The sequence below is a fragment of the Zonotrichia albicollis genome, chromosome 2, assembly GCF_047830755.1.
Source record: "Zonotrichia albicollis isolate bZonAlb1 chromosome 2, bZonAlb1.hap1, whole genome shotgun sequence".
Taxonomy (NCBI): Eukaryota; Metazoa; Chordata; class Aves; order Passeriformes; family Passerellidae; genus Zonotrichia; species Zonotrichia albicollis.
Window position 1 is genome coordinate 59484380 of NC_133820.1, and position 14698 is coordinate 59499077.

A 14698-nucleotide genomic window follows, 5' to 3' on the forward strand; every position below is an offset into this window, starting at 1 on the left:
ATCAGTGGTAAAAAAAAAAGTCTCCAAAGGTGGGTTTTTTTGAAGAAGAACAAAAGGAACAATAAGGATCACGATATTTAGATAAATATCCATGTGCATAAATTCCACATGCTGTTGTTTAGACTGATATCCAAATCAGTCAAGTACTCATCAGTACTTTGCAAAGCAGAAAGATCTTGTTCTGATGTAAAGTATACAAGCAAGTTAGAGCAGATTTTCCCCAAAACAGTATTCCCTGTTCTTAAGCTGCTTACCTCCCCCCAAGTCCCATTTTCAAGACCATCTGAAAAGGTCACATATTTGTCAGGATTCTACACTGTCTTTCTAATAAAAGCATTAATAAGCTAGCTTGAAGAGGGAGAAACAAACGTCCTAATTTCTGTTTTCTTGTTCACCAACTATAATGAAAATACTTATTGATTTCAGCGTATTTTCAGTATTTATCAAAAAATTCAAGTCAAGCACTTTGAAAGTCAAAACAATATTTTGCTTCTGTTGAGCAATGACTCAAGAGACTTCAGAGATGCATGGCTTTGTGGCATTTTATAGCTTTTGAGACATTTGGTTTTTAGCACAGCCTTCCCAATCATACTCATCCCCATCCTCATCAATCATACTCACATAGTCTTCTATGATTTCTTTGATGCCAGCAACTGTTAAAATAAATAGCAATGGCACCAAGGTGGTATATCTTCCTGTTGGAGAGACATCTGGAATTTGCTGTGAACAGAGGGAAAAGAGACCCTATATAAGAGACCCCTTTTGTATTTGTATTTAAAATTAATTTCTGATACATTTAGAATTTTATGCAAAGCTCTCAGAAGACAGAACACAAAGCTCTCTGATTTACTGTGTGATCTGTGCCTCACAGATATCCCATTTCCGTGGGCAAACTAGCCTACAGTCAAGAAGGTCTGAAGAAACAGTAACAGAGTTGGAAGATACTGGTTTGGTACACACCTTTCATTGTATTTCTCTTCTCTTTACAAGAAAATTATACTGTTTCACATGGAAGCAGTGATAATCTGAACTAACTAAGCAGAAGTTCCACAAAAAAGTCATACGTTCTTTTCTCACAATGGTCAATAGCTCCATGTTTTATGACACCATTTATTTTTACTTACTAAGAATAAAAAAGGTTCGACTTTACAAACTACATGGAAAGAAGTCTCCAAGCTGTCTTCCAATTTCAATTAGCAACTACATATCCCATTAATATTACTATTAAAGTAAATTTAAGAATTGCTTTGCAGTTAAGCATAACAACAGAAATAACTTTTACTACATTACCATTTCATTTTATACAAAAGGGGAAGTAATAAAACAATACCTGCAGTAAGGCAATGAAGAGGAAGAATGCATTTGCAGCTTTTCTTATCTGCTCATACAGGAATCGAGGTAGAAATGTCACCACGCTGTACTTGGCTGTGCTGCAGGGTAGAAGATTTTCATCTTAGTACTTCATCAGAATATCAGGTGGGGATCATGACCAAAAAAGCCCAAAAGCCAGTGCTAGAAAGCAGTTCAAAGATAACAAAGTAAAGACATATTTAGAATATGGAGGAAGTAGTTGCTTTGGTTATGATAAGGAGCTATACCAAACAAAAAAGGTATCACACAGACCCAGAAGGCTTGTCAGGCCCACTTCTATCACTGGTACCTTTGTTATTGGATGAACTATCAGACAATTTAACACCATCCAAACTTCATCACTGTGAACAGACAAGCTTTCATTTCAGTTCCAAGCGCTTATCTCAATTTAAATGTTGGGGGAGGCAGAGATGAATGAGAGAAATTAGATATTTTCCAAGGCATTTTTAAAATGTCTCATTTCCTACCTCAGAATAACTTACACTCAGCTATGAATAATACTCCAGAACAATATACACTTTTTCACGTTAATGGCTCTTAGCATTTTTCCTATTATATGTATACATCTAAATACTGTAACTAACATATATATGTAACTGAATTATAACTACTTTTCTTCCTCCTTAAAACAAAAACATACTGGACTAGCAAGCCTTAATCACCTATGTAATTTCTTGTCATCTTCACATCTGTAGTAGATAGGGACAGGCGATCGGAAGATCACACGATGTGACGGAAAGCGGCAGGATTCCTTTTCCCCTAGTCCCCTGAGATAAGAGATCACTCTAGCAATGTAACTAGGAATGTAGCCCCCCTAACGATAGTAGTGCTAGTAACTTTCCACTCCTTTCTAACCACAGATAGTACTGCAGACCCCCTCTGACGTAGAGAAGCCCCTTAAACTATAAAACCCCACGAGAGGAGACAAAAGCCTTTGACTGTCTACCACGTTGGTATCTGCGTGCTCTCTGGCCCGAGCGACCCTGGAGAGTTTGGGTCGCCGTGCTGCTCCTTGAAACCAGGTCGCCTTACCTTATATCAGAAAGCAACACACATCAAATCCATAATGGGCATGAGTACAACTGCCGGAAAAAAGTGTCAAAGTTGACACAATAATTTCACCATTAGAACCTTCACCTTCTGAACTACTGGCCATCAGCATGAGCTGGAGTTTTGACAATTGAGCACCTGCAACTCAGTATGCCTTTCAAAGGCACAACAAGCAAAACCAGACATTTTGAGACATCATTTTATTTGGGTGCTGTGGTTTGGGTTTCATTTTGAGTGTTTTTTTGTTTATGCTTTGTTCCAGTTTGGGTTGTTTTGCTTTGTTTTTTTAATAAGTCTTGTATTTCCAAGGAACTGAGAACACTAAGATACTTGGCTCTCAAGAAAAAAGAAAAATTGTTTCCCAACTCCTGTTTTACTGATGTTTCCTAGCAGTGCCAAGACCACCTCTCCATTAAGTCTATTTTCCAGCTTATTCCTTTAACCACCTTCATTTCCTTCTTATCTGCCCAGTCCGAAACTCCAAGCCATCTAACCAGACACTGCTGCATCTTTCAAAATCAAACAGTAACTGGAAATAACAAGGCACATCCTGTTTTAAAAGGCTCTATTTTGAACACTAAAGGAAAATTAGTGGGGCAATAAAAAAAAAAAAAATTAAAAAAATTAAGATGAATCTTGTCTTAAGAACTGGCCTTGTTTCCTCTTCAAGTAACTACAAAGTCCATTTCTATTGCTATTACTGCTCGCCAGAATTAACTATTTAAATACTCAACATAATATTTTACAGAAATTTCAAATGGTTGTATTTAATCATGGCTCATATCTACCAAGCCAAATGAGTGAAATCATATATCCAGGTTTAAAGCAAGTCTAGTCTATTTATATAAATAAAGTTACTTCCTTCAAATGCTGTTAAATCCTTCCAGCTCTAAGTATTTCTTTTGTTTTAAGCCACATTTGCTTGGTCTCGTGTGTAATAACCTTCCTTTAATACAGAACATAATTAAACACACATCTCAGAATTATGCTGTGACTTAAAAAGATGGGTTAATCAAGTTCACAGTTCTGACCCAGAAGCAATATCTCCAAGCAGCACTAATTAGACATCAAGCAACAGCAGATTTTATATGAGAAGAGTATTCCTCTAGGTATCACATTGCTATGATTATAAGAACACAAGAATTTGACTGCAACCAAGCTGAAACATTTATTAACACCATTCTACCACCTACCAACTTCACAGCTAGCTGGCTCAAACATGATTCTTACTCTAACAATTATGTTAATGCCAACACAATAAGGCTCTTTTGAAAGAGGTTTGTACATAGTAAGTCACTCCATGTATTTTGTCGCTTAAGTAACTTGACAGATGCCCACAGAAAATGGGTACAGCTCTAGTTAGAAGCAGGCACAGTCAGCTGTTACCATACAGGTCAGAACAGCAACCACTAATATGAATAAAGAGCAGATACATGTTATTATTCCAAAAGAAAACTTCCTACAGAAACCCAACTAGCAGTCTAAGCCAGGCAGGAGCATGCAACTGACTTAGCTCTGAAGAGCAGTTCTTTAAATGATAAATACAATGCTTATTTTTAAAAAACAAAAAACCTCTTGTGCTCCTTCACAACATAGAGATATGTTACAACTTCAGGATAACCAAAGCTCAGGAAAGTTAAAATCTACAGCTGAACAGGTAGAAACTTCAGTCATCTCACTCATAGCACAGTTTTGGTCACTAAAAATAGAAAACTGGCAGGTTAGCTCTCTGACCAGCCCCAGTCAGAGCCATGTTAACTCAGAATACAAGGCCTGCAGCTCACAGAACAGGTTGAAGCAGGGAGAGGAGGGAAGCACAAGGGGAAAACAAACAACAAACTGGTTTCTCCTAAAGCAACAGCTGTTACCTATGCAAATCTCACTTAACTACACAAGTTCAAATGTTGAACAGGTGTGCAAACATTAGAAGAGATGTCTCCTCCACACCTGCAAGTTAATTCACATAAGTCACGTTTCAAGTTACACCACTGTGCAAGACAGGAGGAACAATACCAAACCCTGCTAGACAAGTGAATTTGGACACACCTGACTACAGCTGGCTCTGGCCCCACTGCTCCTAATGCAGTGCAGAGATTTTTTTGAAAGCAATTGCTGTATAATTTGCAAAATATTAGTGTCATTCACATACTTTAACTCATTACCATATTACTCAAGTACCAAGGATTACTTAGTAATTTCTGTAACAGTCAACTCAAAAGTAGCAAACGGTGCACTGAGAAACTCAGTAGCAGTTCAGTACAGTTCCCCTATTTATTCATAGGTAACTTTTGCACAACCACTCCCATTGTTGCCTTTTCCCCTGTTTCCCAAAAACATTTCATAAAGTCAGGTTTTACTTTACTGACTAATGGCTGAAGAGGCAAAGGCTGTCAGTAATACAGGCAGAGTAGTTACTCTCTTGAAATGCGTGTGTGCTGGCAATATGCAGCTGAACACAGTCTGCACTGTTCCAGTCAGCCATCTAAAGCACTTCCACCCTTCCTTCAGAATGGCAACTCTGAGACGAACTTGCTCTTCAGGATAATCAGGATTAAAAAAACCAGGACCTCCTTGCGATACATGGGGTCCCACTTCCAGGGGTCACAAGTACAACAAACTGTCCTTTCCTAGACAGCATTCACACATACCTACTCGTGCCACAGTTCACATACTTGAAATACTCTCCAAGAGCCGAAGAATGAGTATCACTTGATGTCAGTGCTTTTAACACACATCAGTTTGCAGGAATAATTACTAAGAAAGCCAGGCACAGACACCTGAACCACAGCAAAAGGGCTGGGTAATTAAAGTGAACGCTACAGACTTGAACCCTTCTCTCACCAACAGGCTTTGTGTCCATCAACATGTACAAAAGGTCAGACACCCAGTAAAAGAGAAGGAAAAGAAAAACCCCAGAAAACCCAAGCTGATGTGCTTGACTGAAGAGCTCAAACCAGTGTCTTTAGTGGGATAGTGTTTGCATGCTGAGGTCCTGCCAGGCACACGACACTTAATAGCAAGACTGACATCAGCATCTCAGGTTCTGCTCAAGCTCTCATGTACAGAGGTACAATGACAAGCCAGCTCCAGGCAGTCACCACTGCAGAAGGAGGCACAGCAGCAAGCTCCACATATTTCAAGAGTCACTAAGAGAACAAACAACATTCAGCTATTACACTGAGTACAGAGAATGCACATTTATAGGCACATCTCATCAACAAGGTGCTGCCATGTAGAATACTGAGGAGGTTGTTCTAAACCTAAGTGTCACAAACAAGGTTTTCAGCAGTTGCGTGCATATGACAGTGAAAGGTTATCTACCTCCCTTGCACATAGGGAAGATGGTGTACTTTCCTCAAACTTGCTAAAGAGACAAAAATCAACTGTTTACAAGTTGCCAAAAAATATATCATGAGGGCTTATAAGAAGAAATTACTCATATGCCTATGAAATGATTATTGGTTGACTGAAAATTAGGTCCTAGATACCCTGGTTTTATAATAATAGGGAACCTGAACAAATGCAGGCCCAAACTCAATTGAAGGGCCTTGCCCTGTCAGATGAATCCTTGAGACTACAGTTCTTACAGAGGAAGGTCCAGCCAGAAAGGGTTTCACTGCTCTGTTTATGGCTGTACACTTCTAGCAGCCAAGAAAAGCATATGTGGTGCTTAAATACCTGAGACAGTCCCTGAGCTCAGGGCATAACAGAGGAGCATGAAAGAAGTAGGACTTGCTCTTACATAGCAAAAAGTGCAACAACTTGAATATTGCAAGACATTATTGCTTAAAGCTTGCCAGACCAAGACAAAAAAAAAAAAAATCAAGAATTACCACATTATATCTGTCACTCAGCTCTGGAACAACCACTGTCCACAGTCCAAGTGCCTATTTTGTTTCCGTCTTTCCCTGCACTCTGCTACAGTTCCTCCATAATACCAAAGGTATTTTATATATACAAATTCATTTATTGTCAAAAGAGGAAATGGGTGTAAGGTACATTCTTGTGCTTAGCCACTGAAACATCAAACCCTGAAAAATTTCCCAAAAAAGCCACAGTGAAGCTGTAGAAGATGCATCTGTTCTCTGAAATTATCCACACAGACAATGAAATTGATTGAGAGTATTCAAATGTATTAGAATTAATCAATTTCAACTTTGACTGAAAACAATTCTAGCAGCTTCCAGCTGAAGAAGATTTATCAGTGGGATAGTAGTCATCGCAAGCACCTCACCACTTCCCCATATTCCTTATTTCTTTATTTTTAGTACGGGCTCCCACCAGAAGTAACTAAAGGCACCACTGTTTGGAAAATACCATCTCCCCTTGTTTGTTACAGGTGGAGCTGATCACATCTCAGAATCCCTGAGCCTCTTTCCTCAAATTATATGATTTAGAGATAAATTGTTTCATATAAGTTTAAAAGAGACAGGACATACAAGCACAGCCCACTAACTTCCCTGCAGGTCAAGTACCATTAGAACTTGCTTTATGGGGGCCACCATGATTTGGGTCTGCTGCAATAAGAAAACAAAACTCCTCAGAAAAACAGTTCATTCAAGTTAAAGTAAAGGACTCGTAAGGGAAAGAAAAAAAAGCAGACAGCTGTCAGCTAGACAACCAGCCACTCATGTTGAGAAGTGTTTTACACAAGGGAAAAATCTAAATTAGCACAGACATTTCAGATCATTCTTACATCATTACTGTCTAGTCATGCACATCCTGAGTGTTGCATCCTACACCAACACCTAATAAAAAGGTAGGGGGCTAAGTGCAATACTCAGTGGTTACCAGTGCCTGAGCAGGCAAGTAGTGTCATCTACCCTTGTGTATAAACTCCATTTCAGGAGCAAGATGATCAGGCTGACAAACCCAGCCTGGCTGAGCTACCTGCACTTCCTCCAAAGCTGCATCAGCAACAAGCTCATTTTCAAGGTCTTCAATTCAGCTCCTACCCTTACACAGATAGACCACTACTAAGACAAAAGGACATGAAAATGCACTATCAACTCCTGTCCACTGAAGCACAACAATCCCATTACTTTCTACTTCATTAGGATCCCCTCCTAACCATGTAAGGATTTTTTTAGAACTTCTAAACTAAGTACTTTATTCCAAACTGCCCCAGTTATCAGCAGTCCTACTGCCATACCTAAGTACTAAAAGACTGCAACAACTAATGTAATTGATGTTAATTACCAAATCAAACACTATTTCCACTAGCAAAGTCTCCTACAGTAGCTCAGTCTTAATACAGAGCAAGCACTGCCACAACTGCTTACACTCAGTTTAACCTGAAAACCAGACCATGTGTCACATTTAATAGAAGGAAGTGCACTTCTGCATCAAAATCCAGTACCCTGGAGGCTTTTTCTAAAGCATGCAAACAGAAAAGGTCTTTCCATGAGTTTTCTACTCATTAAATCCCTACAAAAAGGGGAACAGATTCCTGGCTGTTTTTCAGTAACAAATACCTTAAACAAAGACTGTTTAGAAACAGTACTAGCTCTGAAGGCAGGATATTGTTTCAGCATGAGTGGAGGCCATCACTATAGTAATATATACTTGCTTTGCAGTAACCCTGCTGGCAAGTACAACTCAATAAAAACAGCTGACCAGCACAGTTAACCTCAAAATTCTACTGTCTAATAAAATAAGTTTAGTACCACATTTAGTTCTTGTGCAAAGACAGAATAGCCTCCACTTAAATGCACAGCACTGATATGAAGATGACTGGGGGGGGGGGGGAATCAAACAAGTCACATTAGCTAGTTAGCTGTCTAAAAGTCATTGTGCTAGCTTCAGTTTTTAAGCAAATTTTTGACTCTAAATGCCACCACAACTAAAGCAGTGTTTATTTTAGTGACAAGCAGGGGGCTGGCAGAAGAAATTAATATTTAGTCTTGAGAGAAATACAATTATCTTCACAACCCACAGAAACTATGTGGAATGCAGTTATAACACATCTTAAACTCTACTTAGGTCCACTTAAGATAATTTATTCTCTTCTACCTTTTTCTACAGACCACTAGCAGTCAGGGAGATCTAAAAAGAGAAAAACAGAACCCAGTTTAATTCACGTGCTGTGTTGCTACTGCTGATGTATGAAATTCATTGTGCCACAAACCACCAGAACAATTTCAGAATACCAGAGAGCTCAGCATGCAGCAGGTGAATGGGCACTAGAACTTCCCCATCTGTGTTTTTTTTTATCCAGGCATTTCATCTGGGCCAAATTCAAAAAATTAACTGTCCAGGGGTTCTTGCCCTGGGAATAGCCCAAGACCAAAGATGCAGCAGCTTCAAATACACTGGTATAATCACTATACACAACACCAGGCATACAATAACAGGTGCTTTTAGTAAATTTTAATGGCTAAAAGAATAATTCTATAGCTGTACCTAAGCCTTTTTCATTGTGGCAGATTCAGTATCATCAACAGCTGCTCTACAGGAAACAAGTTTTTTGTTTATTTAAAAACGTATGCTTCACTTAAAAACACTATCTACCTAAAACTAAAAAGAGTTAGAGAAAGTTTAACACATGATTAGACTTGTACCATTTAGATTATAATAATACATCCCTTCTTTGAAGAATTTCGAAATGCTGTTCTGCAGTCAGGCAAGCAATCTGTTCACATGACAACAGAAGAGTATTTCAAACATAACAAACACAATAAAACAAATGGACAGTGCCTGAACTCTACTAAGAATAAACTGAACAGAAAATGAAGCATTTTTACCTAAGAACATGGTAAAACATTTTGGTGCAAGATGAATGCCGGGCTGTTCCACTAAGCGCAGAGAAATCCACCTGCACACATCAGACTACAATCCACATTTCCACAGATCACAGAGAACACTACTCAGGTTTCAAGGGTCAATACTAATTGGTTAGTGATACCAGCAACTCTTGTTTCACCAGTGAGAATCTGCCCACACACTCAAAAAGCATGAACACCTCTAAATCACAACTGACTTCTACAGTAATTCTACACACAAGCCAATAAAGCAATGCACTTGGCTTAATTTAATGCGACACACACGAACTAAAAGGAAGATTAAAGATTGTGCTTACAGTTTTGTCACCAGCAAGCATCATGCAAACACTGATAAGACAGTCTGGGACCACAGATAAACAGCAGTCTGTTTAATAAAGGACTTATAATTCCACTAGAAACCTTGTTAGAGTCTTCAGGGCTAAATTCCCCATGCAAAGTGCTTCTGCCTTATGAGAGCAGAAATTGATTCTTACCTGCCTACTTGAGTTTTAAGACCCTGTACAATTTAAAATAAATACTGAAGACTTTTTGTTCATTATCTATCAGAACTTAATTTTTGCCTGTATGGAAAAATATGGAAAATACTCTGAACTATTTTCTGGATATTATAATGCAACTTTTGGGACCTCTTTAAGAGATCAATCCACCAAAGTCTGCTTTGATAAGAAAACTGAAGAAGACTTCTGGATTCAAGATCCATTTTAAAAACTACAAGTTGAATTTTGTTCTTCCTGATTGTTGCACTGTCCAACCTGCCAATCAAGCCACAAACAGAGACTGCACTTGGGGTCCTAATTCAGATGCAAGTCAGATTTGCACCAGGATGCACTACCAGGCCTGGAATAGAAGAATATTAACTAGAGCAACATTTACAAAGCAACTCTACCATCTGCAAAAATTTGGAGACCATTTCCAATGTCCTTGAAGTTATCTCAGCACACTTGTTCCTCCAGGACTAATAAACCATAAGTCCAACTCTTTTGCATCAACATTAACACATGCAACAAGTGAGGGGCTCAAATCACTTTATTGGTGATTTTTACTAAATGCACTAGAAAAAAAATCCTATTACAGTACTATTATACATTCAGAACAAGCCACTGATATCAGAGTAGATTCTTGTATTACTATGAGACATCCAGGAACTGTATTTCCAAGAAAACAAAACATGTAGAACATTCTAACTTCAAGTACAATATCCAGTCTTCACTGAGGATACATTTGGAAAATTGTTCATGCCATTATTTTGGGCATCTCAGAAGTATTAACAGCATTCAAGCCCCTAGCACCATACTCCACCTGTACTCCTTTAGTCTTACAAGGCAATAGGGAAGCTTATTCCCCATCTTGTTGTGGGCTGACCTTGGCTGGACACTTCGTACTCCCTGATCTGTTCTATCATTTCTCTTCTCAGCAGGACAAGAGACAGAAAATATCATGGAAAAAAATAATGGGTTAAGATAAAGGCAGTTTAATAAAGCAAAGGTCATGCAGAGAAGCAAAGGAGAACAAAAAACTTACTCCCTACTTCCCACTGGCAGACATGTCCAGCCTCTTCCCAGGAAGCAGGGCTTCAGTACACAGCATATTGCTCCAGAGCACAAATGTCACAGTAAGTGGCACAAAGCTCTGTAGAGAGACTGGAAATTTCCTCAACATACATGTTTTGTTTCTCACTGGCCTTAAAAGTACAGAAATGCTCTGGTTAAACAGATGACTGTTTAAGTTTTGTATGCTGGATATGTCAAAACAGGTACTAGTTGGTTTTCACAAAAACAAAGATTTTATGCTGCAGTACAGCTGTGTTTGTAACGTAAAATGTAAAAAGCAATAGCATTTTTACATTTTTTTCAAAGCTTCTAAAATGCTTCAGCTTTTAAAATGTTTCAGCTGAAAATGGAACATAGTTTACCTTTTTATTAAAATAGCCTAAAATGTAAAACAAACAAAGTTTTTCAAACAATGAAGACAGGTAGAAGTAGTGTTTCTACAGATGAATCACTGCTGCTACAGTATAATAAACAACAGTGACAGCCATATTTATGCACATGTCAAGGGCCAAGCTAAATCTAGCCTGTAACACACAGTACTATGTTTTGAAATAGTTTGCTGCAAAGTTTCAAGAACACAAAAGTCGCCCATTAGAGAAACCCTCTCCTAGTCTGAATTATGCCAGACAGCCTGAGGAAAGAAGAAACGTTTCTTCTTTCTACATTCTCACACTCCGAGACTTCTGGAAGTGTTAGTGCCATCTTGCCATCCACTTAACTTTTGAATAGCACTACATACTACTTAGAAGTGGGATCAAGATAATTATCCATTTTTATTAACTTATCCAAAATCAGTCTGTCTTTATGCTCCCACAAACATTGGAATTCACTTTTAACAGTGCTTCTCTACCCACAGAAAGTCAAGCAGCTCGAGATGTTTAGAACATCTTACACAAAAAGCCACACCACTAACCTACCCTCCTCCATGCTCTGCACTTCCATTTCTTGCTGTATTTTAGTTTTAAGCAAGCTTTCCACACTATCCTTAATTTAGAAAACTTCCTATGAACATTCACAAATTCCCACTTTTATTCAGAGAATCTTAAATGACTACCAAAAATATGACAGTCTGAACTTGCACAAATTAAAACAAGCTGGTTTATCATTTTCAGTTAGTTTTCCACAAGCCCTTACATGCAGGTGTTCACATGCTTACCCAGCACCTTGCTCAGTGGTACACTGATGCTTCCTAGGAGACAAAACATCTGCAAATCCATCAGTACAGAGAAATCCAGCACTGAATGAATTTCTGAAGCTGAATACAGTTAAGTAAGAAAGTCCAAAGGCAACAGAGAACTTCAGCTCCTCAAGAGAAACTCCAATACTTAAGTAACTGAGTCCTCCTTACTCAGGCATTACAAGCTCAGGTCACCTTTGCCTTCAGTCTCACCACGATGAGGGAAGAAAATTAATCCAGAGGATGGGAAGAGTACAGGCAATGTCTATCACCCTTTAAAAGTCAAGAGATCAAAGCTTTCTTACTAAGCAGCAGTAAATCATTATAAGGTCAACTTAATTTCCAAGTGACACTAAGGAGCTAAGGCTCCTAATCAGGTAATGAAAGTATCTCTACTGTAATTTGCTATTACACTACCTGCACTTTGTCCAATCCCTCATACACCAATATTTCTTATGACTCAAAATTTACCTGTCACAAGGCAAAGATGTGAAAAGGTATGGGAAAACTTGTACAGCTATATACAAGGGGATGGCTTCCAGACAGCAAATTGGACACAGCTACTCTTTACTAATAGCACTATCAGGAACAAGTTCTAGGTAGCAGAGCAACACACTACTTTTCTATAATATTTAGCCAGATCAGAACAGGATCCCTCCTGGAAAACCTAAACTACAGATTCTCCCAACCCTCTACTCTGTGCTTTTCCTTCTTAAAGCATGGAAAGCACAAATAGTCTATGCCCAGGAAACTGTTAAACTCATCCCTCAATCAGGCAAGGAAAAATAAAACAAGAAAACCTTCACTGTTGCTACCCACATAGAATAAGGAAGATACTACGAAAATGTGTCATTTTAACTGCTCCTAAACCATTTCCTAGACAAATATGTAACAAGTTAAAGTTGAGGAGAAAACCACCTTTAAATAAGTTGCTGAGGTGCCCAGAACATCAGCACCCTTCCAGAAGATATTCTTAGAACTGCCCTTGATAATACACACAATAAAACAGAAAATGTAAATCATCACTTCATCAGGATATAAAATTCCTCTCTTTTCATAAAGGTAATAATTGTGTAAACTGTTCTTTGAACAATAACCCAAACATCTGCATTAACAAACAGAAGCCTGCTAAACAATGCCCCTCCTTAGTCACGACAGGAGCCATCTGTTCATCCAGCTAACCCCAGGCAAGCACCACCACAACTTGCTCATGTTATGCATCCTTGTACTCCATGTTTCAGTCCATGCTTTTTGTGTTTCCAAACTGCAACGACACTGGTGGCATTAATCATACCACCAGAAGTATTAACACACATCCCTACTTTAAAACAGTTAAAAAAATTACCTCTGGTATTCAATTAAAAGACACAAGTGGGCCATAGCCTTTTATGCATAGGGATGCCAGCATGTAGTTTCTGTAGTCATTGTTGTCCTGCAGGATGCACTTTCTCTGTCCTTCCTTCCTATTCTATGCATTTTTATACTATATTTATATGATAATAATAATATATAATAATAAATATAATAATATTTATATTTATACATTAATATACTTAGCCTAGCTGCTCTTTCAACCAAATGCTACTTTTTAAGGGGACACTTCACAGACTTGACTGGATTCTACTCAAAACTCCCACTAAATTTTCACGAGTTAACCCTTGCATCCAGAAATACTCGAGTAGGTCCCGTTATTCCAAAATTCGGCGCCCTACTGAAGTGAATACCTTTTCATGCATCTTGCCCACGCAGCTCTACCACCTCCCTGCTCTCACTACTGCCGAGGTTAGCAGCTCATCACTTGCTGCTGCTGGATTCGCCCGTGCACTGGCCAGACCCTGGTACCCAGCACAGACCACAAAACCAGCCGCCCCGGCGGACACACGTTTTATTGTGTTGAAACCTGGCGTGGGCAGGGCCGAGGGGAACGGGAGAGGGACCCGAGCCCTCCCAGCCCACGGGTGCGGGGTGCGCGGCTGCCGCCTGCAAAGAGAGAAGAGGGGACTGCTCCGTACCTGACCCAGTTGTCGCGGAACTTGCTCTGCTGGGGCTGGTTCAAGTAAATGGTGCGGGCTGGTGCCTCGTCCAGATCCGCCGCGGACGTGGCTCCGGACATCTCATCATCCGCCTTCTTGTAGCCCGAGGTGGAACAGACAGGTCCTGCAAGGAGAGCGCGGCGGGAGGCGGTCAGCGAGGGGCCGCGCCCAGCGGAGCCGGGCCGGCAGCTCCGGGGCCGCGCCGCGGGGAAGGGCCGCGGTGGGCGGCGGCTGCGAGCGCTCCCTGCCCGCTGTTTACCGCGGCGGCGGCTGTAAATAATGCGGGTCCGGGGAGGGGGCGGCGGGGCGGCCGCAGCCAGCTGGCGGCGGGGACAGCGCGGGGCCCGCGCCCCCCGCCCGCGGGGATGGGCCGGGCCCCGCCCCGGGAGCGCCGCCCCCGCTCCCGCCGGGAAGCGCCGGGCGGCCCCCCCGCGCCCCGTGTCCGCCGCCTCCAGCCTCCCCGGCTCCGTGCGAGGCAGGGAGGCAGCCAGGCAGGCAGCATCCTGCGCACCGCCGCGGCCCCTCGGCGCTGCCCGCCCGCTCGCAGCGCCTCCCGAGCCCCGAGCCGCGCAGCAGCTCCGCCAGAGCCCTCCCAGACCCGCACGGGCGGACCGAGCTGCCTTCCCCCGGCCCGGGCACCGAACGGGGCTACGGCCGAGCATCTGGGCAGTCCGTCCCTAAAGCTAAGGCTCGGACTGAATTGATAAAAAAAAAAAAATACTGTCTTGCTTTACA

At 40.8% G+C, this 14698-nt stretch overlaps 1 protein-coding gene across 5 annotated transcripts in view; it reads right to left on the bottom strand.

The window, feature by feature from the left end:
• The window catches only part of ATP8A2 (ATPase phospholipid transporting 8A2), a 313460-nt gene that overhangs the window by 261600 nt on the left and 37162 nt on the right, over positions 1–14698 (bottom strand). For 2 of the 5 annotated variants that reach the window (XM_074535256.1, XM_074535257.1), the window contains 3 exons: positions 13943–14087; positions 1331–1430; positions 622–720 (listed from right to left, as the gene is read on the bottom strand). In XM_074535256.1, coding sequence (XP_074391357.1) covers positions 622–720; positions 1331–1430; positions 13943–14087 — 344 coding nt within the window. Of the gene's footprint in view, positions 1–621; positions 721–1330; positions 1431–13942; positions 14641–14698 lie in introns of those variants that run through there. The other 3 variants (XM_074535254.1, XM_005482508.4, XM_074535255.1) reach the window with 3 other exon arrangements.